At 44.0% G+C, this 27,500-nt stretch overlaps 3 protein-coding genes across 3 annotated transcripts in view; 1 reads left to right on the forward strand and 2 right to left on the reverse strand.

The window, feature by feature from the left end:
- prkg2 (protein kinase cGMP-dependent 2) overlaps positions 1-12,306 on the forward strand; it is a 26,068-nt gene extending 13,762 nt beyond the window's left edge. The window contains exons 8-19 of the mRNA XM_076270041.1: positions 838-932; positions 1,705-1,773; positions 2,237-2,335; positions 3,176-3,320; positions 3,722-3,858; positions 5,585-5,674; positions 6,318-6,459; positions 7,206-7,369; positions 8,317-8,439; positions 10,279-10,341; positions 11,814-11,880; positions 12,106-12,306. Coding sequence (XP_076126156.1) covers positions 838-932; positions 1,705-1,773; positions 2,237-2,335; positions 3,176-3,320; positions 3,722-3,858; positions 5,585-5,674; positions 6,318-6,459; positions 7,206-7,369; positions 8,317-8,439; positions 10,279-10,341; positions 11,814-11,880; positions 12,106-12,201 — 1,290 coding nt within the window. The 3' untranslated portion in view covers positions 12,202-12,306. The remainder of the gene's footprint in view (positions 1-837; positions 933-1,704; positions 1,774-2,236; positions 2,336-3,175; positions 3,321-3,721; positions 3,859-5,584; positions 5,675-6,317; positions 6,460-7,205; positions 7,370-8,316; positions 8,440-10,278; positions 10,342-11,813; positions 11,881-12,105) is intronic.
- A 3,639-nt stretch (positions 12,307-15,945) lies between these two features.
- On the reverse strand, positions 15,946-22,416 carry bmp3 (bone morphogenetic protein 3). The gene is made up of 3 exons (XM_076269956.1): positions 21,720-22,416; positions 20,060-20,958; positions 15,946-18,874 (listed from the first exon to the last, which is right to left on the reverse strand). The coding sequence occupies exons 1-3, from the start codon at positions 22,003-22,005 to the stop codon at positions 18,683-18,685; spliced, it is 1,377 nt and encodes a 458-aa protein (XP_076126071.1). The 5' UTR covers positions 22,006-22,416; the 3' UTR covers positions 15,946-18,682.
- A 3,400-nt stretch (positions 22,417-25,816) lies between these two features.
- The window catches only part of cfap299 (cilia and flagella associated protein 299), an 88,663-nt gene continuing 86,979 nt past the window's right edge, over positions 25,817-27,500 (reverse strand). The window contains exon 6 of the mRNA XM_076270912.1: positions 25,817-25,920. Within this exon, the coding sequence (XP_076127027.1) occupies positions 25,825-25,920 (96 nt within the window). The 3' untranslated portion in view covers positions 25,817-25,824. The remainder of the gene's footprint in view (positions 25,921-27,500) is intronic.

The raw sequence follows: 27,500 nt of genomic DNA on the forward strand, positions 1-27,500 counted from the left end.
GAGTGTGTGTAGGGAGCTGTTATCATGAATGTGTATGTGTCTAGATGAGTGTGTGTCTGCGTGTCTGTCTGTCTGACGGTCTGTCTGTCTGTCTGCCTGTGTGTGTGTGTGTGTGTGTGTGTGTGTGTGTGTGTGTGTGTGTGTGTGTGTGTGTGTGTTTGCCTCTCAATAAGAATGTTCTTAAGTGCAGGAAACGGTGCCACCCAGGCGACCGGTGGGTCTGGGGGTGTAATAAACCCATTAGCATTGGCCACCAGGAGCTCTGTTTGTGTGTGTGTGTGTGTGTGTGTGTGTGTGTGTGTGTGTGTGTGTGTGTGTGGAGGGGGTCACAGAGGCCACCACTGAGCATTTTCCTTCCCCGCGTGGAGCTCTCCACTGGGGCTCTGTCATCACCAACCTCCACCCTACCCTCCACCCCTGGAAGGGCAGGGTTTCAGGAAATCACTGCCAGTAATGGGGAATGACAAAGAGATTATTGCACATGGCTGTGTGTGTTTGTGTATAGTCTGTGTAAAATGCTTAATAACAGATTTGTGAAATGCTTAATAGCAAACATACAGTTCTCTATTTAATTTTTGACAATGTATTATTAGAAACAAAAGGGCAAATTTAAACCTAGAATCAGTCTTTGAAACACACACACACACACACACACACACACACACACACACACACACACACACACACACACACACACACACACACACATAGGTGTACATACAGTACCGTACCTGTATGTGTTGTCAATCAACCTTCACTGATGAAATAAAAACTATTTCTGTGACATGTGTGTCCATTCATATGCATGTGTGTAAATTGGACACTGGTGTGCTTTAGGTGAAAGTGACCCAGAGCACGGAGGACCACTCCGAGCCCCAGGTCATTAACACGCTGCACAAGGGAGACTACTTCGGGGAGAAAGCACTGATAAGGTAACACCCCCCACCCCTTGCATAAAGCTAACTTTTGTCCTTTCCTTTCTGCCAACATTTTCTACAATGCACTCCTCTCTTTCTCCCTCTCTCTATACCTCCACCCCATATGTCTGTTCATCTCCCCGTCCCCGACTCCTCTTGTACTTTTTACTTTCGGGAGAATGTACTGATCAGGTGACACCACCCCCTCTTTCCCCAGTCCACACAATCCATCTTTCAGTTCCGTATTCATCCCTTACTTCCTCTATTCATCCACCTCATACATGTATACATTCCTCCTTTTTTTCACCTGCCCCCCCGGCCCCAGGTCCCTCCTTTCTCTGTACACACATCCTTTCATCTCTTCTCTACTTGTCCCTTCCATTCCTCCCTTTCTAGCTTTTTCTATCCATTCCATTCTCTCTCTCTCTCTCTCTCTCTCTCCCTTCTTCTCTCCTCTTTCTCAAAAACTGCTGTTCCATTTCCATTTCTTAACCCCCGACCCTGGGGTTGACTGGTGTGACCAGACAGCCTGACCTAATGGCTCAGGAACAAAATGAGCAGATTAACCTTTGACCTGTCAGAGAGAGTGACATGCCTCAGTGTCTAAACACACTTTCTCTGTGTGTGGGGTTCAAATGGTATTTACATGTGTGACTGGACACTGATGGGCATGTGTGTGTGTGTGTGTGTGTGTGTGTGTGTGTGTGTGTGTGTGTGTGTGTGTGTGTCTGTCTGTCTGTTTGTCTGTCTGGTCTGTCTGTCTGTCTCCTCTTCCTCTCCGGGGCAGTGATGATGTGAGATCAGCCAATATCATTGCAGACGAGGATGGATTGGAATGTCTGGTTATTGACCGAGAGTAAGTACCCACCCCACCCTGACTGTGTCAGAACACACAGATGTACAGAACCAATTAATTTATTACACTTCCACTCAATCAATGATTCATTCAGGTATGTTCTTTTATGGCTATTCATGACTTTATTAGTTTATAACACTATTAGTATCAATTAACACTATTCTTTACGCTACTATGCAGTCTCTTTCACCTCAGATATGCCACACAAGGCTTGTCTCATTACGTGTCTCAATGCACCATTAGTGTTATTTTGTTTGGCTAGTTTATCATTTGTCATCTATCTTCTTTTTTGTCAAGCATTGCATTGCAGAAAGCACAAGCAAATCAAGTTAAAAGTTTCTTCAGCGCTCTGCTCTATAACGTTTGGCTATGTTTCTCTTTTTTCAGTAGTGCTACCTCACAGCCAGTTGTTTATCTCCTAAATTATTAAAAATGCCCTGAACATATCGGTTTTCTTTTCTAGAACCTTCAATCAGACAGTAGGGACGTTTAGTGAGCTTCAGAAATATCTACAGGGCTATGTGGAGATACTGGACCGAGATGACAAGAAGAGGCATGCTAAGTAAGTTACCTCTGATGGTTTATTGAAGGCTAGCACTAAAGCTACTTGATGTCAGTGCTGAACTCACTGGATATTAGCACTGAACCTTAGCATATTTTAGCACTGAAGCTACTCAAAGGTATCACCGTCAGGGTATCAGCACTGAAGCTATTGCATGTTAGTGTTAAATCTACTTGATATTAGCACTGAAGCTGTGGTAAAACTGTTTTTTATGTTAGCGCTAAAGGTAACAGAGGTGTCGCCTATTTAAAACCTCATAGCAAAGTAGCTGTGTACCATCATACAAGTATCAATATTAATGCGCATGTTACTGTTACGGTGTGGTATAGGTCTATGATTCACTTGATGGATCGATCCACATAGCATGCATACAGTATGATGCCCGACATAAATCCTTTATAAGTGTTATTAACTATTCATCATATAGATAGGTCTGGGTTTCTATCAGATGTAAAACCCAGTCATGTTCTACCAAAATCATATGCAGTGGTGTGTTTTTTTGGTTTTACCGTATAAAGCCTTTATTACAATGTTATATAGGATAAATAAGTACATAAACATTTCTAATCGAAATTTTTTTAGGGGTATACATGCATGTTATACTCACACATAATAATGCACCCATTTGAGTCAGCAAAAATGGCTTATTAGGACAAAAACTCCAAAGTGTTTGAACAAAGAACCCTTCATCGCAGTTTTCTGTGTGAAATTTTTATGGGTGTTGTTGACGAAGCCAAATGTCAGATTCCACATTACTCCCGTGTTCCTGAGAATGTAAATGAGTGTAAATAACATTCAACAAATTTAACTCCCGCAACCCACCCCTTCCTTGTCCCACAGGAAGTTGACCCCCTCGCTACAGAGCCCTCCCCTCTCCCCTGGGCTCATCGAGCTGAGCGAGACTGACCAGAGCCCCACGCCTCGCCTCAGCAACCTTGAGGTCATCACCACACTGGGGGTCGGTGGTTTCGGACGTGTGGAACTGGTGAGAGTGGGTCAACTTAGAGTGTTATTCATACATTAACATGTCACATGATATTCTGAGCAGCACTTTTTGGTGCATTATTCATGCAAGTAGACATTGCAACATGATACTAATACAAGCCATAAACTTCATACTAACTACATATAAGTAGATATTGCTCATCAGCTCACAGTTATACAGAGGTAAATGTATAAAATGAATGCAGTAGTTGTTACTGATAGTATCCCAAACTATTTAAAATAGAAAGGGTCCCAGAAACACATTTGCCCATACAACAAGAGTGTTTATTTATCAGATCACAGATACACACATACACACACATTCTTACCAAACATTTTCTCCATGCATTCATGAATCTTGGTGATTGGCTCAGAGATGATTGAGATAGGTGTGTCTCACAGGTGAAGGTGAAGAACGAGGAATTGACATTCGCCCTGAAGCGCATCAAGAAGGCCCACGTGGTGGAGAACAAGCAGGAGGAGCACATCCACTCAGAAAGGAGGATCCTGACAGAGGTCAACTCGCCTTTCATCATCAAGTGGGTTCATAACTCCATTTATCAGAGCCAACTCTCTTCACATGACCAGTTGTCGTGCTGTTGGGATCACCCTTGGTCCATTTTAATGACCAGTTGTCGTGCTGTTGGGATCACCCTTGGTCCATTTTAATGACCAGTTGTCATGCTGTTGGGATCACCCTTGGTCCATTTTAATGACCAGTTGTCGTGCTGTTGGGATCACCCTTGGTCCATTTTAATGTCAAATTCAGTTTTCTTCATCTATTGGGCTCTAATCTGTTCCCTGCTTGACCTGTCTGAATTCATTCATTCATCTAGAAAATAAACTTGCCATAATATTTCATTTTAATTACTTTACTTGTCTTTACTTTGCTTCCTGGCTTGCGCTAAGAAAAATGTAGCAATATTTACGTTCTGACTTTCGATTATAAAGAAGTTCCTTTATGATCAGTTAATTGACTTATTGTGTAATGATCATTTTTTACAGTCTATGGTAATGATATGAAAGATGCTAATCAGAAGCAAAAAACCCATCACCAGTGCAGCAGCAGCCATTGTTTCCTATTCACAGCAGTCAATTAAAAAAGTATATTGGTCCTCTGAATGATATATGGCACATTCTGTTCCATGACATTTGCAGTAGTCATGAATAAGCTTGGCATATTACATTGTTGCATTGTGTATGTTATAATGCTACTATCACATTAATAATACTCACTAAGGATAGCCTTAGTCATATATAGTGACTGCAATCTACTGAAAGGCTCACTGCTTCACGTAAAACTAAATGCCACATGGCTCACAGCTGTGGTACACACATAATCAAAGACAATCAGGAAGGAGAACGAAGAAAAGAAATGCATTCCCTTGTATATCCTGGCCCACATATTAGGCCTGTAGCTGAAGAAATTTTGTTAAATGTGTATAAACTTCGGTTAACAGGTGTGAAATTACAGTAAACGTTTCTCTTAATTTTACTCTATGGGGATGCATATCAACCTTAAGCATCTGTTCCATGTGCGTTTACCTCCCCAAAGTCAATAGTTCAACCATGGAGAGTGGGCAGCAGAGTGTCCCATACAGAAGCACTTCCCCCTAACCTTAACGTGGCCCAGGGTCTCTAACAGCTTTAGAATTCACATCAGTGTTGATATAACGAGACAGTGTCATAGGACTGATTGAATACTCAATCATGAGTCTTTGATCATTGGGTTTAGTCCAACACATGGCACTCCTGGGGCTTTGGCTATTTGACTGTGAGGTGTGCTTATTGAGTTGGTAGCTCATGTTCTCCAGACTTCATATTAAAGCCATTTGTCTGGCCTTCAGAAACAATTTAGTGTGTCTGTGTGTGTGTGTGTGTGCGTGTGTTTACTGCCTGTATATGTATGTGTGTGTGTGTGTGTGTGTATGTGTGTGTGTGTGTGTGTGTGTGTGTGTGTGTGTGTGTGTGTGTTTGCATCTTTTCATAATTTATTTTTCGTTTTTTGCATTGTTAATTTATATATTTATAAATTATATTTATACAATGAGGTGGATAGTGATTTAAATCAAGCTTCATGAAACATTTGCATCATAGTAGATGCATTGTTTGCTGTGGTGTTTCTTTAACCCTACATTTGCAAAATTTTCCTAAATTAACTAAATCCACCTATCTATCTATCTATCTATCTATCTATCTATCTATCTATCTATCTATCTATCTATCTATCTATCTATCTATCTATCTATCTATCTAAACCCCCAGGCTTCACCGCACCTACAGGGACACCAAGTATGTGTACATGCTTCTGGAGGCCTGCTTAGGAGGCGAGATCTGGAGTCTCCTCAGGGACCGGTATGGTCACGCACCAAATACAGTTTTAGGTTGATTTAGATGCTGACAGAATAGACTATAGTCGATACCACTTTACTTGACAGTATCGCCATAAGAGTGACATGACACTGTCATGAACACATAATCCTACCCTCTAACCCATATCCTAACCCTAACCCTAACCCTAACCCTAACCCTAAACCTAAACCTAAACCTAATCCTAATCTAACTTCTTGTGACAAAAAACAAATGACACTTAATAACAGAAGCGTTATGTCATAAATGTTTATGACGTGTTTATGACACATTCATGAGAGTGTCATGTTACTCTCATGTCGATACTGTCAAGTGAAGTGTAACCCTATAGTCTACTGACATATAGGTAGTTGGCAGTTTAGCTCACAGTTTATATTCAAGGGAGAGACAGGCAGCTCAGTTGCCTACCACTCTGCTACCTTCCACCTTTCTAGATGTTACATTATGTGGCCTGACAGCCGCTGTTTTAATGTGAAACATGCATACATAATTCTGCCTCCTCATTTAGACGCTCATCTATTAACCGCTACACTTCCCGCGCATCTGGGATTACGTAAGCAGGTGCTAGCGTGGATTTAGAGCTGAGTGTATACTGATTTCATGTTGATGTTGCCCCATCCGTGCCCAGGGGAAGCTTTGATGAGCACACGGCCAGGTTTTGTGTGGCTTGTGTGACCGAAGCCTTTGACTACCTCCACCACAAGGGAATCATCTACAGAGACCTGAAGCCAGAGAATCTCATGCTGGATGCAGAGGGGTACATTAAGCTGGTAGGCGCTTTGGCCATTTGCTCTTTACTGATTGGTTAGTTTAAGCTTTGGTTCATTATCAGTGTTGCAATAATCTTATGGAATTACTGCATGTTTTCTATGAGGAGATAAATAATATGATTCTTAATATGACAACAGATTGCGCTTTAATGTAACAATTTATTACACTCACCACCAAGTTTTAAATTAACATATATTTTTAAGTAAATAAGAATATACAAAAAGATTAAATACTATCAGGATATGTGTAGTGATAAGAAACAAAAGTGTAATGTGAGTCAGGACTACTGTATGCATAAAAAAGCAACAAAAAAAAAATAATGTGTGCTGGAAGGTACAGAGGGAGGATGTCCACTCCCCAGCCAGATAGCCCTTTTATGGGCCCAGCAGCCATCAGACAAACTAGCTGTGTCCACTCAACCCAGTAGGACAAACACATAGACAGAAAGCAGGCAAGCAAGCAGGCAGATCATACAACAGATCTACATCTGCACACTAGATGGCGCTCTAGTTACTGTAATGAGTATTCTCATTGAACATTACTGTAACTGAGGCTGAATAGCATACTGTAGTATTTTTGCTTCGCTCCTTTTGTATGGGTGGGCATATGCTCATACACTTTTAAATCAGGGTTAGTTCCATAATATAGGGATGTATGTGCGGTCCACTGAAGCACTGGAAACTGCCTGTTCATGTCTCACTTGACCCCTCACTGCCCCCCTCCTCTTCATCCTCCTCTTCCTCAGGTTGACTTTGGCTTTGCTAAGAAGATGAAGTGTGGCCAGAAGACATGGACGTTCTGCGGCACGCCCGAGTATGTGGCCCCCGAGATCATCCTGAACAAGGGCCACAGCTTCAGCGTAGACTTCTGGTCCCTGGGCATCCTGGTGTTTGAGATCCTGACGGGAAGGTCAGTGGTCCTAGCCTCACCTCTCTCCCTCCCTCCCTCTTTCTCTCTCTCTCTCTCTCTCTCTCTCTCTCTCTCTCTCTCTCACTGAAACAACAGTGAGACCACAACATTTCTAGAATCTTAATCTAATTCAAAACTATTATGATAAATGATAAGTACTAGCTATGCAGCACCAGCCGTTTCAAGACTTGTACCCTAAATCCTTCATGACATCATTGTCTCTTCCCAGACTTCACATAACAACATTTTGTTCATTGTCATTCTATGTGTATCAAGAGACAATTTTACACCCTAGACAAACATGTACACCATAATAATGCAAGAAATAAGCAAACTTCCGGCTCTATTTGACACTTAACTACCTTGGTGCATAGTGCTATGCATTTTAGACAACAATTGACACATCGTTCTTTGCTAAATGTATTTACCAGCTGTCTTACATAATCTGGTGACACTTTAACTCTGGATTTAAATATTTTACAGTAACCTTTCTCAGCATTACTATGCTCTAATGGGCTCAGGTCAGAGGCTGAGAGACATGCAGCAATTTGATGCAAAAATTATGAAGTGTGTGCGTGTGTGTGTATGTTTGGGGGGGGGGCGGTACAGTTGTTCCAGAGGACCTGCAGTCTGTCTACTACTGCCTCCTAGCATTAATGAAACTTCATTTCAGCGGCGTGGACAGATGTAGTTGTCTTAAGGGCTCTCATAGCAATTAAGACAACTGGAAACCAGCACACACATGAACTTATGGGGGGGAGGTTGAGGAGGAGGAGGAGGATGACAATGATGCAATGACGTGGTGATGCTGTAATGTTGTTGTTGTTTTTGTTGATGATGAAGATGAGGATGAGGCGGAAAGTCGTTTTTTTTTTTTAATTTAGTTAAGACTAAAACTGATCCAGAAGGCGAAAGCAGACCCATGTGTTCATGTGTGCTGTCCTTAGTCCTCCGTTCACGGGCTCGGACCAGATGATCACCTACACCTTCATCCTGAGGGGCATCGAGTCGCTGGACTTCCCCAAAAGAATCACCAAGAGGCCAGCGGACCTCATACGCAAGCTGTGCAAGTACGCAACCACACACACGCACACACACACACACACACACAGACAGAAACACACACACACACAGCACACACACACAGCACACCACACAGACACAGACACACACACACACACACACACAGACAGACAGACACACACACAGCACACCACACAGACACAGACACACACACACAGACACACACACGCACACACACACACACACACAGACAGACAGAAACACACACAGCACACCACACAGACACACACACACACAGCACACCACACAGACACAGACACAGACACACACACACAGACACACACACAGACAGACAGAAACACACACAGCACACCACACAGACACACACACACACACAGCACACCACACAGACACAGACACACACACACACAGACACACACACAGACACACACACACAAACACTCTCACACACACACAAACACAGGACCGGAGTGGGGCCACTTTTCAGCCCGGGAGTTTCAGGCCCAAGAACAGCCCACTTTTTCCATGGTGGTGGAAATTGGATAAATTAAGCAACAGTTCAGTTCTTACTATCCTGTAGTTTTTATAAGTGCCATGGTTCAACAAATGTGTAAAGGTTTATAGAATAATTTACTTAAACTGAGAAGTTAACAAAAAATATTCCACTATTCCACAAGGATAGGTTGATAAGTTAACAAAAACAGAAAGAAATACCGGTAAACCATTTAAAATGTATTCCATTATTTCACAAAGATGCATATTGAACTAATGTTTACATGTTTTTCAGTGTGGGGTATGCCATCATATTGGTGTTTGGTGATGTAGGCTACTCCTTTACTACACTCACTTCTGAACAAACAAGGCATATAGGTTGATCATGTAGATTACTAGCCTAGAAATCTAGACGCACCCTAGCGGCAGCAAATTTGCAGCCAGGGGATGTGGGTCAGGCTAGTAGATTACTGCTGTCATATAGCCTACTGATTCTTACATTAAATAATTTTAAGTCATATTGTTTACTCTTTTATCCTCTCTACTTGTCCCTCATGGCTTTCTCATTGCTAATTTTGGGCTCATCATCATCAGGGACTGGCTGATCTACTGCTCAGAGGCTACAATTTTTACTGCATAGCCACACAGATCAAGGTTTTGTTATCAATATTTGCAAAATATTCGCAGTCTATTCGCAATGTTGGATGACACAAAAAGGGTAATATTTTAATTAATTTAATAAGTTGCTTGCGAATAGGTTGACAACACTATAACGTCCAATTACTATCTCTCTTACCAGTTGCCAGTGTCCTCCAATGCCTTCCTTTCTTTTTTACCTGGCCTTTTCAGTCCCTCCTGGCCTCTTTATACCATCCATCCTCCCTGACGCTTATCGCTACGGTAGGGCCGGCCCAGCTATTGGTAGGCCTATCTGAGAAAACTTTTTGGAAAAGACGGGCTATATGGACCCAACCAACTCTTTTTGGGAGGGGAGAACTCCGTCACATGGTAGGCTACAACCCATGCAGAGGCTGCGGTGTCAGGCATAGATTGCGGAACGTGAGTGGCCTACTTTAAGAGAAGATAGACTAACGTGGCAAATGTTTTTCCTTGACCGGTCCAAAAGTGAAGCGGCCCACCGGGAATTCTCCTGATTCTCCCGATTACCCCCCCCCCCCCCCCCGGGCCTGCACACACACATGCAAAGCCATTCACACACCATGCACACTGGAGTGGAAATGTGATGTCAATGTGATCTAACGCACTGGACAAAATGACTGCTTTGTAATATTGCAAAAGTGATCAGTCATGAAGGAGCTTCAGTATTGCTCTTTGTGACTGTGTCTCTCTGTGGCCTTCTACCCCGACGGCAGGCAGAACCCATCTGAGCGTCTGGGCAACCTGAAGAATGGGATCACAGACATCAAGAAGCACAGGTGAGACAGGCGTGACATCAGACAGAGAGAGACAGACAGCACTGTTCCTGCTGTCGCCCACGCTTCCTGCTCACACAGCCAATGTGTCTGTATTATTCTTCTCTAGTCTGTACCCACAGTTTGTTCTCTCTCTGCATCCCTCCCTCCCTCTCTCTTTCTCTCTTAAACAAATAGCTTTCCCCCTCTTCCTCTTTCCATCTCTCAATCTCTCTTTCTTCCTCCCCCCCCCCCCCAACAGGCCTGTCTCTCCCCAGGTTGGCCTCTCCTCTCCTCTGCTCTCGTGGCCGGGGCTGTAGTGCATTAGTGGGGTGGCACTCAGAGGGGTAGTAATTGAATAATGGGCTAAAAGTGAACAGATGGGCAGATAATGATCTTGACCCGCACGTGTCCCACTCCTCTCTCCTCTTTTCCTCTCCTCTTCCCTTTCTCTTCTCCTCTTCCTTCCTCTCTTCTCTCTCCATCATCTCATCCCTTTCATCTGTGCAAGATCTCCTGCCCGGGGGCCTTGGGGCCTAGTGTGTGTGTGTGTGTGTGTTTTTGTGTGTGTGTGTGTTTTTGTGTGTGTGTGTTCACCAATGACCAATGTTCACCTTTTCACCAACTTGCCCTGGCCATGCACCTTACACATACACACACACACACACACACACACACACACACACACTTATTTCAATCGCAATCACACACACACCCATTTATATCAAATTATTCTTTCTCTCTCTCACTCTTTCTCTCTCTCTCTCTCTCTCTCTCTCACACACACACACACACACACACACACACAGACACACACAGACACACAGACACACACACACACACACACACACACAAACACACACACACACTTATTTCAATCGCAATCACACACACACCCATTTATATCAATGTTGTCAAATTATTCTTTCTCTCTCTCACTCTTTCTCTCTCTCTCACACACACACACACACACACACACACACACACACACACACACACACACACACACACAGTGGAGCATCCGGCTATAGCTGCAGCTGTATATCTGGGTTGCGGTGTTGCTCTGATTCTTCTAAAATGCTTGTGGCTGGGGTTCCGCGCCCCTGGCTGCTCGCTGGCGCAGGAATGCTGATGTGTTATTTGGAGAGGAATTATGGGAAATGTAAATGCAGCCATGACCCAGGCTCACCCCGACGATACATCCCAGAATAAGCCTGCACATGTGGGGTCAGGCCCGTCACGCCGGCAGCCTGATCTCCCCGCCTTAATGTCCACATGTCTTCACTGACCCCAAGTCACACACAAATGCACTCGTGCAATGCCTGCCTGAGTGAGAGTGGTTCTGTTTTTGTTTCAGATGGTTTAGTGACTTCAGAAACACACACACACACACACACACACACACACACACACACACACACACACACACACACACACAATGTGTGCACTGACCTCAGGTCAGCGCGAGTGAGCCCCTGTCTGTGTTTGTGTTTCAGGTGGTTCAGTGGCTTCAGCTGGTCTGGGCTGAAAAACCGGACCCTGAAATCCCCTCTGAAGAGAGAGGTTAGTACAGCGCGGGCCAGTGTCCAGCTGCCTGTGGATCAGCAGTCTGACCGCATCAAAACACATCTGTTGTTTTTGCAGCTTGGCCATGCTACTGTAACGCTGTCTCTCTCCCTCCTTCTGTCTCCTTCTATATCTCTCTTTTTCTTTCTTACACACACCCTCTATCTCTCTCTCTCTCTCTCTCTCTCACTCTCTCGCCCCATCTCACTATCTATTCTTCAGCTGATGGGACCCACAGACCACAGCTATTTCGACACATATCCACCTGATGAAGACATCCCACCGGACGAGGTGTCTGGCTGGGATATCGACTTCTGAAAGTGTTTGGTCTAGTCATCACTCTGTCTCTCTCTCTGTCTCTCTCTCTCTCTCTCTCTCTCTCTATCTCTCTTTTTGTGTGTTTTTCCCTTAAAAACCTTTGGGTGGATCTAAGTGTGTCAAGAGTGGCCATGAAGGCCGGCACTGCAGGGTGTGTATGGAGTGTGTGGTTCGGGTCAAGGATGGACACAGCCAGAGCAACGGCTGTCACGACGGCTCTGTGTCACTCTGATATCCACTTTGAGAGGCATCCCAAACAGACAAGGGGCCGCAGGACGTTAGCCTGAAGTCACTTCCCAGGACCACTCTACACATCACAGGGCTGCTCTAAAGTCTTTTCCAAGCTCACAGCCTTTAGAGGACTCTCGAAAGGATGCTCTCAGGGATGGAGGATAGCATGTCAGGACTGTTGGGAGAGAGAGATGGACAGAGATACAGAGAGATAGAGGAGGGTGGGGAGGGAGAAGAGAGGGATGCAGAGAGAGAGAGAGAGAGAGAGAGAGAGAGAGAGGGAGAAAGGGTGGAGAGGGAGAAGAGAGGGATGCAGAGAGAGAGAGAGAGAGGGTGGAGAGGGAGAAGAGACCTCAGACGTCAGATAAGTACAGCGAGAGAGACGAAAAAGAGGAACCAACGTTAAAAAAGGCTCCAGGTCATTCAGGTGTTTTAACAAGTGCAGTAAGTTCAAGCTAAGATGATCTTTACAGTACATCTAATGCTTAGTTTTAGTCTCAGAAAGAAAGGGGTGTGTGTTTGTGTTTGTGTTTGTGTGTGTGTGTGTGTGTGTGTGTGTGTGTGTGTGTGTGTTTGTGTGTGTGTGTGCGTGTGTGTGCATGTGTGTGAGTGTGAGTGAATGCGTGCGCCATGTGTTAATGACAGCAAGGAAATGGGAAAAGGACTGCCCAGTGTCCAGTCTCATCTGCAGGACCTGACCCAACCCTGCCCAGGGCCCAGTGTCCAGCCTCATCTGCAGGTCCTGACCCAACCCTGCCCAGGGCCCAGTGTCCAGTCTCATCTGCAGGACCTGACCCAATCCTGCCCAGGGCCCAGAGTCCAGCCTCATCGGCAGGTCCTGACCCAACCCTGCCCAGGGTCTGGCGTCCAGCGTCCAGCCTCATCTGCTCTGGAGGAACTCTGGGCTTCTCTGTCTCTTTACTGTTTTCAGAGTATTTGGAACCTCAGCCGATCTTCTCCATGCACTTCCTCTGCATAAGCAGCATGGAGCGTGCCTTAGTCAAACAATAAAAAAAACAACAAAGCACGTACAACTGCAAAATATCCAGACCTACTTAGTGACAGTTTGTGGGTAGACTATTCTACTTCAATAAAAACATGATTGCATGTTCTACACAGTAGCCTACCTGTGCTGCTCACCAGTCATCAGAATACTCATCGAGAAGTTGGAGTTCTCTGGGTCCTCACATTCTTCAACAGGAACTAACGCTGAACACAGAGCGCATGGCTGTCTTACCAATCAATGAGCACAGCATGAGGATGACGGGCTAAGTGCACATACAATATAACCTAGGGCTCATTCATGGCAATGTGTACTTTGTGAATTCTCTGTAAATCTTTTGAAATTACTCACTCGTGGTTCTCTGAGCAGTGAGCGACCCAGTGGAACCTCAGCAGTAAGCCACAGATGTTATGTTTCAGTTGTATTTTTTATTTTATTTAAACACACTTTGTGCCAGGCCACCATATTTTGTCCATTTGACCTCTGTGTCTAGTCTCTAGCCTGTGCCAATCAGTTTTTGTGCTCTCCTAAGATCTAATGTCCGTATCAAACACAGAATGATCCCACTAGTAACTAACTGTGATTTATTTCAATTTTGTGTTTTTAAGCTATTACACACAGATTTTAAACACTAAATTAAGAAAAGCTGTGAAACAATGCTATAGCCCTGCTGTAAATGTTTTTACAATAAACACATCAATGATCTATGAGATCTATGACCTATCCATTTATCTATCTATCTATCAATCTATATGTGTATGGATATATACAGTATGCATATGAATGTATGAGTAGGCTACCTGACTGCAATGAGAGTACATGACTTGATGACTCTGAACACATGACTGCATGAGAATAGTACTACAGTACCCAGTAGAACTGTTGGTGGTTTGGCCCTTACACTAACCACAGCATTAGATTTGTGTGACTATGGAGGAGGTGTTCTCCGTAATCCTGTAGTCAAGATAAGAGACTCAGAAGAGACAGTTCTGGCCCAGTTATGGTCCTGCTCAGCAGGGGCGGAGCCAGACATTGTAAACATTCGGGGCTTAGCCCATTTCATTTTTTTTTTTAAATAACCCCTTAAATAATGACTTCTAGTGAATTTTGTGTAAACTAATGGACAAATTGAGACTTAAAAAATGTGAAACTAACATTCAACAGATTCAAGGTATCTGACTGGCACTACACTGTGTAAAATTATAGTTTTGGGTCTTTCAAGAGGCAATATCTGTCCATATCTGTTTAGCATGTACTTAGTTAATTAAGCGTTTCTTATGGTTTGTATTTTATAGGATTTGTTTATTTGCATTAGGCTATTGTTTGATATGACATTATTGTTTATAATTGCTATTCTCCTTCTTCCTCTTCCTCTTCAGGTCCCTTTACACAGGTGCATAAAATCAAGCACCTAGATTATGAATGCAGACTGCATGGTGCTTGATTAACACACTTATGGAAAGGGCCCTTTCCTCTCAATATATCATTGTAGGCCTAATGTTTTTTTTTTTTTAGTTAATAATTAGTTAGGCAGCCAAAACAACATAACATGACTTTTATATTTATGTGGACTCTTGGATTATAAGATCTGTGGTGGTGGATAGGATATCAACAAGGTTTTAAGGTAGGCTAAAAGTTAACATTCTTTTGTGCAACATATGACACTGAAAAGTTGACATGGGCAGATAACTGTTAATGGGTTTTTCTGACATTTCAAAACAGTGTAGCCTAATTTATTACAAGACGAGGATCACTTTGTTTTGGGAGCTGGAATTTCTTATTCTGCAGTAGACTTAGCTAGCCTATGAGAGTACTGAATTTGCCTTTTCCGCCGACGAACGAGGACATTTAACGTTAACGTTAAGCATTTAGGGAGCTAGCCAAGTAGCCTAACGTTAACCTGCCTAACTGACTGAAAGCTCTGAAATCACCAACCTGAAACAACACCATCCGTCAGTTCACTGGGCGATGCTATTGCTTGAACGGAGCTGGGTGGTCTTTTGAAAAACTTTCTAATATCCATAACGTTTCAACAACATGTACACAAAGAGTTTTATCACAGACTGTCTTGTGTAGCGTTGTCAAGGCAGCATTTTCACTGGATCTAAACAAATCAATCTAACCATTGAAATCACCATAGCGGATAGCCCAGAGACCTGGCATAGATCGTGTAGCAAGTCAAATTATTTTTCAATATTGGGCTTTGAAAATAAGGGATATATTTCCTCAGTAATAGAGCATTTTGTGACATTTATAGAAAAACCGAGGGGAAGTTATATTGGAAATAAGAGTTGCCGGGAATTTAAAACACTAAAAAAAGATTCGGGGCTTTTGAAAAAAGATTCGGGGCTTAAGCCCCCTAAGCCACCCCCTAGCTCCGCCACTGCTGCTCAGGTCCGGCCTGTTACCCTCAGAGCCTGAGAGCTGTAGAGCAGCACAGAGCTCAAGGAAAATACAAGACCAGAGGCTCCATGTCTGACAAACGGAGAGATTCAACAAAAAGGCAGCCGTGTATTCATATGTAACTTTATTGATTTGAATGTATTGACTTGAATAGTCTTTGCAGAGGGCTGATCTTTTACATGGGCAAGACTCTAACACTGAGGCGTTCACTAACAGAGCTGACCTCCACGGTTCCATAGGTTAAAGGTCAAAAGGTCACAGGTTGTATTTCCTGTATCCTTCTCAGCCCTGCAGGCTTCCTGTAATAGGCCACATGTGAGCCTATCTAACAGGAAGCTACATGTCAGAGATCTAGTCCCATGACAATGTAATGACAGAAAAAAACAAGACAAGGGAATTATGCAATTAACAGAAAATAAATAAATGCATTTGAAGGTCATTTCCATATACAAATATACTTTCTTATGAAGCTTATGATACAAGCAATTCCTTTTGCCTCCGACATATCATTTACAAAATAGATTATACATTGTGTTATAGGAAGCTCTTTAATAGAAATATACAAATTAGAGGAGTGTTCTGGCTATATTTCTTACTCTATAATGTGATGTTTATATATATTAAATAAAGTTGTATAATTTTCCATAGAGAGTTCTGCTCTGAATGCTCATGCCTGTCTATGAGTGGGAGTCCACTCAATGCCACACTTAATCAGGAGTTACTGCAAGAGATCCCATGCGAAGTAGCAAATAGTTCACTATAAACAGATACCAAATCTCCATATACACTACACATGTGTTTTCTAAAACATTGTCAGTTATATAGGTCAGAGGAACAAATTGTCCCCCTCTTTTAACTTAAGTAATATTTGATGTAGAAATGCTATGTCAACTTTAAATGGAAAAAAAATAAATATTTAATTTTCTTAATCATTCTAAAAGGTATTTGCTCAAACCTAATGTAAGTGGCTTTAGACATAAACCTAGCTTTAAAATGGCTGACATATTCATCTGTTAAAGGCACTTTCTTAGAAAACATCAGTTATATCACAGTAATCATGTAGTTGACAATATGTACAGTTCGAATATACAAATACAATAAAGAAAAAGTTACCACCTAGAGTCCATTTCTGAATAAATACCTGTCTCGCTCATATATGATGCATGAATAAAGTTTTTTTTCAATAGAAATACTCCTGCAAATTGTCTTTCTTTGGTTTGATGTTTGGTGAAACTTCTAGTCAATTCTCAGCATCACCTTCCATAGCACTAAGTAAACAAATAAGAATGAGTCCTGTTCAATAAAGCTGTTAACAGGGCGGTTGCCATCTTGCACAAGACAGTACATAGAATGAACCTTGGCACACAAGACCCCCTGTCATCACGTCTGCGTGTTTACGTTCACCCCAGCTGCTACTCTACTACCTTGTGATAGTGGTACACTGGAATGTAAGGTGTGCATGCAGTCATATACAGTACTGAACACTACAGCCGCGACTGTGAGACGACACCGCAGGGTGGGTATCTGAAAAAGCCCAGTCACAAGCAACACTGAACACTACGCCATAAGTCAACGATAACTCTCGTAACACAGGCCTGTGAGGAGGACGCCATATAACTATGCAATAAGCAGCTGAATATTGGCCATACATACAGAGATTCGTAGCCATACTATAGACAGATGGAGAATGAGTATGAGCACTTTCTGTGAGGACTGAAATTAACAGTGAAATAATACACATTTCCCTAAAGTTATCCATACATCGTTGTTCAATGGATGCAATTCCTTTTATAACTTTCTCTGTACACATGCATTGATATACACTACCCCTATAACTGCTAATTAGAAACTTTACCCGAGTGTACCCCTAAGTACTTACTAAAATATTATAAGCAATTGTATAACCTCTTATTTGTAACAAAACAACACCATGTACAGATGACATAAAGGCCACGTTGAAGCACTAAGCAATGTAGTAATGTATAAGTCACTGTTTGTGTGTGACAAAATAAAAATAACATACAATATGCACATGTTCCTGGCAAAGGAAAATGCATGACAGCACACGTAACTCAACAAGAAACAAAACAGCCATTAAACACATATTTTTGGCCTCTCAGTTTAAATATATGTATATATGTATACTGTATATAGCAGCCGTATGGATACTGGGATCAGGTCTTGCGTAGGGGGTTGACAAGGCGGTATAACAGTATAAACATACAGAGGAAGCTGTTGAATTGTGTGTCACCACTGTTCCGCCTTAACTCCACTTTCATCAACCTCTCCATGAGAACGCTGGTCTGGGCTGGCACCTTCAGCTCCTTGGCACTGTGTCTCCTACACTGCTGAGAATGTCAGTCAGGGTACTACAAGGTTTTGAGTGGGTGGAAGGAATTTCGTGTCCATCCATCGGGTGAAGATCCTTTCTGTCAAAGTGTCTCCTCCCAACCAAACGTAAGTTATTGACTTGAAAGGCACTTGTTTGAGTCTTTGAGGAGAGGTGATATCTTACCCAGAGTCAAAAACTCAACAAAGTCTTCGGGCCGTTCACCGTCTCCACAGACAACGCCTGGTTCAGTCTCAGGTCGCAGGTGGAGTAACTGGGGGATCCCACTGTGGGCTGCGGGCTGCAGTCTCTCTGTGTCCCCTGCATTGAGTGAACGTCCCATGGCGCCCAAAGCCAATGGAGGAACCCAAACACATCAGGAAAGGCTGAAGGTCCAGGGCGGCCTCAGGTGGAAGTTCAAGGGTGGAAGCTCATTACTTTCTGAAGGTGGTGGTGGTGAGGGGGACAGAGGAGAGGGGTGTGGGAGGAGGGAGGGAGGGTGGGTAGGTGGCTCATTATCTGCAGGCGCAGGAGTCCACGGTCATGTTGGGGTAGACCTTCAGCACCACGTTCTTGTCCTCGTCTAGGAAGAGGATACTGAGAGGGGACATCTTCTCGGGGACACAGCAGGGCTCTGGGATGCCCGGCACCACCCCGACTGCCCGCACAATGCTCTGGATGGTGGCATGGTTGGAGGGCTTCAGAGACTGAAAGAGAGAAAGAGAGGGGGAGAGACAGGTCAATCCTCAGTCACAGGTCTGTACAACACTATTTTCATAATGAATAACACAATAAAGACACAAACATTATTCGGGAGACAGAGGGTGCTTGTAGAAAGAGACCGGCATTGATTGAGATAGTTTGATTAAACCTACGCATTGTATTTCATTGAACTCTACTTGGATCGGTATAGGGTCTGGAATTCGTACATGACTTTTCAGTAAAATACTACATGCCCACCGACTTTTTTTTATTATGGTAGCTGTTCATCACCATGTTTATCACACATAAGCAGCAAGCAAACAAAGGCTTTGAAGTCTCCTCTGTCTTGACCTTATAAAACCTCTCACCATTTAAAAACCCTATAACCAGTTCAGTTTCCAAATCACAAACAAGATGATGAACATCACCAACAGAATGAGGAAAATTGGCTGAAGGCAACAGACTGTGACCAGACTCCTTCACAGGGACTGTATGGTCTGACCTGTGGCCACTAACTAGGCCAGCACTAAAATTCTTATTTTATTTTTTTTCATTCATATTTTCATTCAAGAACAATAAGACAGTATTGATCATTCAATTGCTCATTCAATTGTTGAAATGTTTTCTTCTTTCATTTAAATGAACAAAAACAAGAAATGTTATTTGACAAATGCTATTTTTTAACATTCATAAACAACATAGGTCACCTCATGAGGATACTAATGTAGGCAACGTGCAAAAGAAAGCAATTGGTAGAATTCATGCAATCTGTATAAGAGGTCACTGACATTTTTAAATGCATGCTAAACATTATCTCACTAGACATCAAAGATCAGCTTTTGCACAAGCATCTTGTTCGGTAAATGTTTTCATTCGCTGACATGCTCAGTTTGGCACTGTGATTTGAGCTTGATCTTTTGGCATTACACACCGACACCACAGGGTGGCGCTTTAGTCTTACGTTCCAGCTTGCGCACTCGGGTCCACGACATTTCACAGTTATTAGTGACAATAAACATGCGTTAACAGACGCTTTTAGCATGACTCAGGAAACACACAAACACACACACAAAGAGAAAGAGAGAGAGAGAGAGAGAGAGAGAGAGAGAGAGAGAGAGAATAGGCCTACATTGGAAGACTGGAAGGAGCGGACTAAGCAATAAAACGTGTTGTAGCCTATGTTTACCAACCTTTGGCATTGGGAACTGGCAGGAGCCTGCGCAGTAGTAGGCATCAAATGACTTCGGGGAGATAATCCACTCGCTCCAGCCAATGTCGGCGAAGTCCACCTTCAAGTACCTGCGCGCGCAATTCCGCGGCTCATTCCACTGCTTCTTGCGCGCCTTCTTGATGGTCTGCTCGTCAAACTGTAGGAGCGGGTTCTTGTGTCGGTGGTTTTTGCGCGGTTTTTTACGTGGCCTCTTGGCTGGTTTGCTCTCGACAGGGTCGTACGGACTCGTCTCGTCCCACCCAGTAACATCATATGGATACTCTGGGCCTGGGAGCTCGTTGTTCTGTAAAGGCAGGAGGATATTTGCGGACCTTCTCCTCCTTGTATGAGTCGTGGCGTTACGGTTGTTAAGTCCCAGTCGGTGGAGTCCCGGAATGACCGTGGCTTTGTGTCTTTGCAGCGTTGATACCACACTTTCGGGCTCGGATATGGCCGAGTCATTGGCATAGACCAAAATGTAAGGTGTACGGTCTGACAGTAGTTGTTTCCATGGCCTTCGGCCTTGTGAATTAATATCAACACCAATGAGGAGTTCGTCATGGTGTTTGGCCTGATTAATCACGCGCGTAATGTCCTTCCACTGCCACGAGATGAAGTCCCTGTACATTGTAGAAACATTTATTCGGAAGTGGCCAAGAGTTCTAGTGTTATTGGCAACGGAAGCAAAACTCCAAATGCCCAGCTGAACGTGCCCGCGCTGCCGCAGGCCATGGCGAGGGCAGTGTTTTGGTCGCACGCAGCCGTGAGTGTGGTTGTGGAGGTCCCCGATGTAATAGTGCAAGGTGGCCGAAAGCACTTCCTCCGACTTGGTGAGGGACGTCAGGTTGAAGATCTGCAAGGGCCTATTGTTGATGTTCCCTGTTTAGAAAAAAAATATATCACCACTTTAGAAATAAAGAAAGGGCTTCAGCCACCATTTGGTCAGGTCAGGAGGTTACAAAAGCAAGTTACAGGTGGAGGTTTACACTTAAATCATACAGTGTGCTTCCTCACATCTGCATTGCCAAAGAGTACCAGTAGAGAGCAGTACTTTCTAAGATATTGGTGGGTTTGCCTGGGCTGGTAACAAAGTGCTTGCAGTACCGAATTACTACAACCGCAGTGACTGAATGCATTTAAAAGTTTCAGATATCCCTCAATCCATGCAACAAATCCTATGCATAGTTAACATGACGGCTACATATCGTGTTTCTATCACTTAAAATAATATAAACGTTAAGTGTTCCTATATAAAACTGCCCAATAGACCAGGGGTTGTGTAATAATAATTAAAAAAAGGAAATTCTATGGATTATATTACAAATTATATAAAACGTTAAATGAGTGTAGCCTATGGGGGAGAGGTAATGCCACGCTGTTCACAATATGCATCTGGAAATTCCATTTAACTTCCCCCTACGCTTCGACGATCAACAGGTGGATCCACAACTTGTGCGGCAGACAAACAAGTGCAGCTCAGCAATGCTGCAGTGTGTTACAAATGTTTCAGTGTCAGACGGCCGTGAAACAACTAGCCTGCGAAATATCGTAATCAGGGACATCGTTTGGATAGCACATTTACTGTAAAACGTTGACCTTTTACAACCTCGTCACAAAGGCCATAAGAAAGTGTTACATACCCAAATGCGCTCTGAAACTTCTAACAGTATTCCCGTCCTTGAAGGGAAACCCTGCCTGGTTATACTTGGCGTACAACATCTGCATGTGTTCGGACACCGTGTCCTGTAGGCTCAGGTCATCCTCGGATTTTTTGGCGTGTTGGTCCTTGTCTTGAGCGTCCACGAAAAGCCCCAATTCCAAGTCCTTAGAGAGTCCCGTAAAATGCTCTTTCAAGCGAGCGCAGTATCCTACGTACAGATAGCTCCATCCAAGAAGCAGGACAAACATACGCTGACAACTCGCCATGCTTCGGTTATCAGTCCGACTGCAGTGAGTTGACGAAAATCAAAGTTCCTCTAGGCTGTCGCTGCAGAGAAAGTCCCCGAAATGCTGACTGTCGTGTGAGAAACCATCACCCGGGCAGGGCGATAGCACTGGAGAAGTTCAGACCCTTGGGTGAAGATGGTGAACTCTCCTAGCACACAAAAGTGTTGTAAATCCTGTGAGCGTCGGTGCGCCAGGGGATGTTCGTGCAAATTGAGGTCCTCCACCTTGCAGTTGACTGTAGGGGTCCAGCGGGGTAGTCCCGATGGTTTTGTATCTTAACTATGGGCTGATGTCGGAACCAGCAGCCAATCGCACCCCTTCTCAGCTTTCATAGAAAGTAAAGCGCGTTGTGCTTGTAATATATAGGGGTTGTGAGAGCTGTTGGGTATTCCTCTCCAACACGGAAACCGCGCAAGAGTGGGGCCGAGAGGGAGGGAGAGAAGTACTGAGAGTGAGTGAGAGAGAGAGAGAGAGAGAGAGAGAGAGAGAGAGAGCACTTTGAAATTGGATTATTATATTTATGGTTTAACATGAACGCGCACACGATTATCTCTAGCATCAACGATATATATATATATATATTTCTGTAAGAGTCTTCTGGTTCTAAGATGAATTTTATAGTTGTGATTATGCATAATACAATTAAAAGATATATATGGGCTCAAGATTGAAATTAAAACAGCTTCTGGCCAAGGTAACAGTATATATTTTTCGCTGTCTTAGCGCCAGACCAGACGCATGATAAAAACGTCCCCAGTGAGCGATGGCATGACTCATTTTCTACTGTTTGGAATGGCCGAAGGTAAGATCCGTGAAATGTTTCACAGCAAAGCTGTGCGTCTGGTGTGCCGTGATGAATGCCGTGGCTTATTGGCGGCATTAACGGCTCTCGTTCCCATTTACTCGAGTTCAATAGAGTTAAGCACACGCATCCTGTACATGACGGTCTGATCCGGATGCCCCATCGCATCCCCTACACGCCAGATCCATGCGCAGGCTTTAAATACCGTCACTCTCACTCACGCTATTTGACTCGCAGCCAGACAGAACCCCACTACAGGGATCTTCTATTATAGAACACAATTCAAATGTAGTTGTGTAACTTCCATTCGTTGTTTGAATGCTGAGTTACATGTATGGGAATCGGATGCTTTTCTAAAATATGTCATTGCTTTGCGCACATAACTTCTAGTGATTGTTAAGTTACAAATTTACCTAAGGAATAATCAACATAAACACTTTTATTTCTCAGAATTTGTTTCTATAGATCAGGAACTAATTCACGTTTACTCATAATGCGTTTATCATCGTTTATCGTAACGTTTATCATCGCATTCCAGCAGCTAAGGCTTAAACCACTTTGCGTGTATTATGCGTTGGTCATGGATTGGCACATGTTGCGTGTTGTGTGTGTATGCGTGCGCGCGCGTCAGCATGTGTGCATCTTCTGCAGTGGTAAGCTTCCTCACTTCCATCGCCACATCAATGAGTTGAGGCCAAACGACTTTAAAACGTGTTTGACGGAGCGACCCGTGAACCGCCACCCAGCCTGCTTACGGAGGGTTTGCTCTGTGATTAGTCCACACACCGGGCCGCACTAGTGCGGTGGTGAGGGGTGGGTTTGCCAGCGGGTGGGGAGGCGGTCAGATGGGTTGCAAAAGTAAAGTCCTGAGTAACCCGTCCGGAATGTGATAATTTAGAGGTGGACTCGCCGCTAGGAAGGGCGAGGATGAGATCCTCAATAGCAGCGGAATTCTGGACGGATCTGTGCAGATCTGACCAGCATGCCAGCAAACCGGTTCCAGAATCAACTACTGACAGTATGTGTGCGTGCGTGTGCAATGGCAATAATTATTTGTCATGCAGCTTCGTGTGAAAAAAAAAGAAAAAAATTAACACACACAGAGGCGTGCGCCCCCACATTACTGTCAAAGCCTGCAAAAGGAACCCATTAAAAGATCGTTCATTCGTTGTTATTCTTGTCTAATTAAATGCTTCCCCCCACCTCCTCTTTGATAAAATCAGCTCTGGGCTCAGGGACCTTTTTTTAAGGGGACGCCTATAATCAGGGTTTAAAAAAAAAAATCTGGTGGCTACAGCAACGACCTGGAAGAGCCCCAAACCAGGAAATGGGCACCAGCCGCAAGCTCTGGGCATTTTGAAGTCTATTTGTAAACGTGAACCTCTCATACCTCGGAAAGGAGTCATTATTGAATGACTAATATGTAAATCTTGGAGGATTTTGATGTGGAGAATCTGGGTGCAATGCAGAACTCGTTTTTTGCTCTCTCTCAAATGGCTAGTGTTCTTCCACTTCAGCTCATAACCAAACATGAAAGGCTCCATCATCTTTCAAATACCCCCGCCCCCCCCCCACCCACCCACCAACACACTGCCTTTAATTTATTTCGATAAACAGTAGAAACATTTTATTCGGCCTGAGTTGCCATAACATCAGCCCCCTCCAGAAAATGCGTCTGCCTTCTGGGACACAGGGCTAGTTCCTCTGGAGCAAGACCCTGACACAGACACATGGGCTACTCCTTAATCACTGTCAAGCGGTCAGCACATATTTGAGAAGCACAACATTAAAATAGGTCACTCCGTTTGTTCTCAAGTAGTTTTTGACAGACAGACCATAAGGTCAAGTAGTCGGTGCAGGGGGACCAAAAAACCGAACAGCACAATCATTTAGCTCGTACACAATGTTTCCTCTGACTCTTTCCTGTTCTGGATGTGTGGTTCTGGTTCCTATTTTGTCCTGCATTAAAACATTGCTTAGGATCAACCCCACTGTAGTATCGCTGGTATACTGAAACATATACTCTGAACATGTGTGAGATGGCTGAAGCTGTGAGTGAGTACACACACACACACACACACACACACACACACACACACACACAGATATACAGTAGTACGCACTTTTCTATATAAACAGAGTGAGGTAGAATGAATCTAAAATGGGCTCTTATAGGACACCAGTGCTCAGACAAGCTGAGGCAGTGAAACGGGCTGCAGTGTGACGTTTGTATTTATGAATTGTGATGGTAATGGCTGAGCGCTTGGGGATATTTTTGAAACGTTTGAGGAAGGCCACACACACGTCTTTAACCATCTTCCTCCTGCTCGCTGCCCAGCCCACGCTTCCCTACACCCAGATGTTGCTCACCAAATGCACTCACGCAAATGCACACACATTTTCACAAATACACACACACACACACACACACTTGCAAAATTACAGACAGCCAGACAGTCAGACACACACTTTCACAAACACACAGACTCACACACACACACACACACACACACACACACACAGTACAGATTCACATTCACACTCAAATGTACACAGACAGGCAGACAGACAGAGACACGCACACACGGACACACACACACACACACACACACACACACACACACACACACACACACACACACACACACACACACACACACACACACCAATATAGATTCACATACACACTCAAACACTCAAATGTACACAAACACACACACGTCCATATGCGCACAAATGTGTGTACAAATATCCCCACACATTTATACACCCATACACAACACACACATGTGTGCAAATTCACACTAACACATACATGCAAAACACACACACACACACACACACACACACACACACACACACACACACACACACACACACACACACACAGGAGCCTAAGTGCAGTGGCCTAAAACAGCTTTTACACAGCTGAAATGAGAGGCTTCAGGCTGGGTTTAACAGGGCTTTAATTGCAGAGTGCTGGCCGGCCATTGGCTCTAGGTTTTCCTCCGGGTGATGTGGTCATAGATGACGACTTGAGTGTAGAGGTCCGACTGCAGGGGGGTTCTGGAAGAGTTATCACCAGGGGAAGCCTGGGTGGCACAGAGGGAGAGAGCGAGAAAGAGAGAGAGAGTTAATTAAGTTAAGGGGACAGCCACTAGGCAATGACTATTTTATTTATTATCACCCGGAGAGAAGAAATTGGCTGGAAATTGTCTTTTCTGATTGGCTGGTGGGGTGGCTATTAATTCTGAAAAACGGGACACCTATCAGGTACAGTAGATCTGGTAAAACAAGTGTAATCACCTGTCCATATCAATGCTTATTAATGGTAACTATAACAACCAGTAGGATGACCGTTGAGCCTGAAAGCAGGCTTCATAACAATAGAATCAACTCAGGGAGTTCTTTGCCCTCATCCATTAATTTGTGTATAACAGGACACCTCGACGGCCGTTATCCCTTACTTAACAGACAGAGACAGAGAGACAGAGAGACAGAGTCTGTGTGTGTGTGTGTGTGGGTCTGTGAAAGCGAGAGTATGTGTTCTTCATATGCATGCAAGTTTATTTTTCTATCTAATCTATTTTATTTTATTTTATCATTTTAATACCTATCCTACTCCATGAAAAATATTTTTATTTTTGAAGAAATTCTTTAAAGTTATATACCCATCATATTGCTTTGGCAACTGGTAACTTCAGTCATGCCAATAAAGCCCTTTGAATTTGAATCTATCTGTGTCTCTGTCTCTGTCTGACTGTCTGCTCCTCCACATGGCAAACTTTAACTTCCAAAACAGCTCCCTGCCCTCACACTGAGCCAATGCTTTAAAGGCCCCCTCACCAGACTACTGTCTGTCTGTCTATCTGCCTGCCTGTCTGTCTGTCTGTCTGTCTGTCTATCTGCCTGCCTGTCTGTCTGTCTGTCTGTCTGTCTGTCTGCCTGTTATCTGTCTGTCTGCCTGCCTGTCTGTCTGTCTGTCTGTCTGTCTGCACCACTCACCACGCTTTTACATCCCAAACAGATCCCCGGCTTTCATGCCCTCAGGCAAAGGGATAAAAGGATGAGGAGGAGAGAGAGGGAGGGAGAAGGAGAGAGGGAGAGAGAGAGGGAGAGAGGGATAGAGAATTGGTCTTTGCATGATTTCACAGTGCATTCCCTTGATCTCAGGGCAGATGGCTGTGTGTGTGTGTGTGTGTGTGTGTGTGTGTGAAGGAAGCACCTGTCTCCACAACCGGCTCTTCCCAGGTGGAATGAAAACAGCAGCCATAATGTCCCTTCCATCAAGCTCACACATGTGGCCCACAGAAATACGGCCCAGGGTTGCCCCGCCCCCTCTCCTCCCCTCCCCTCCCCTCACCACGCCCCCACTGCAGAGGGGCTCACACACACACACACACACACACACACACACCGGAGATACAACAACCAAGGCACACGTGGACATGCACACACACACACACACACACACACACACACACACACACACACACACACACACACACACACACACACACACACACACACACACACACAGCGGAGATACAACAACCAAGGCATACGTGGACATGCACACACAGACACACATACACTCACCAGAGAAACTATAAAACAACTACAAAGTACTTTCTCACACACACACACACACACACACACACACACACACACA

The sequence above is a fragment of the Alosa pseudoharengus genome, unplaced genomic scaffold (assembly GCF_046254945.1).
Source record: "Alosa pseudoharengus isolate Yale_2024_CS ecotype anadromous, Long Island Sound unplaced genomic scaffold, YU_APseudo_1.1 YU_APseudo_1.1_scf_6, whole genome shotgun sequence".
Classification (NCBI taxonomy): domain Eukaryota; kingdom Metazoa; phylum Chordata; class Actinopteri; order Clupeiformes; family Clupeidae; genus Alosa; species Alosa pseudoharengus.

Excerpts from the sequence above, each read along its gene's own strand:
- bmp3 (XM_076269956.1), bottom strand. The coding sequence starts at position 22,005 with ATGGCGAGTTGTCAGCGTATGTTTGTCCTGCTTCTTGGATGGAGCTAT. Across the intron at positions 20,959-21,719 it reads AAGTTTCAGAGCGCATTTGG|GGAACATCAACAATAGGCCC; the intron begins GTATGTAACACT and ends TTTTCTAAACAG. Across the intron at positions 18,875-20,059 it reads GCCAGTTCCCAATGCCAAAG|TCTCTGAAGCCCTCCAACCA; the intron begins GTTGGTAAACAT and ends TCTCTCTTTCAG.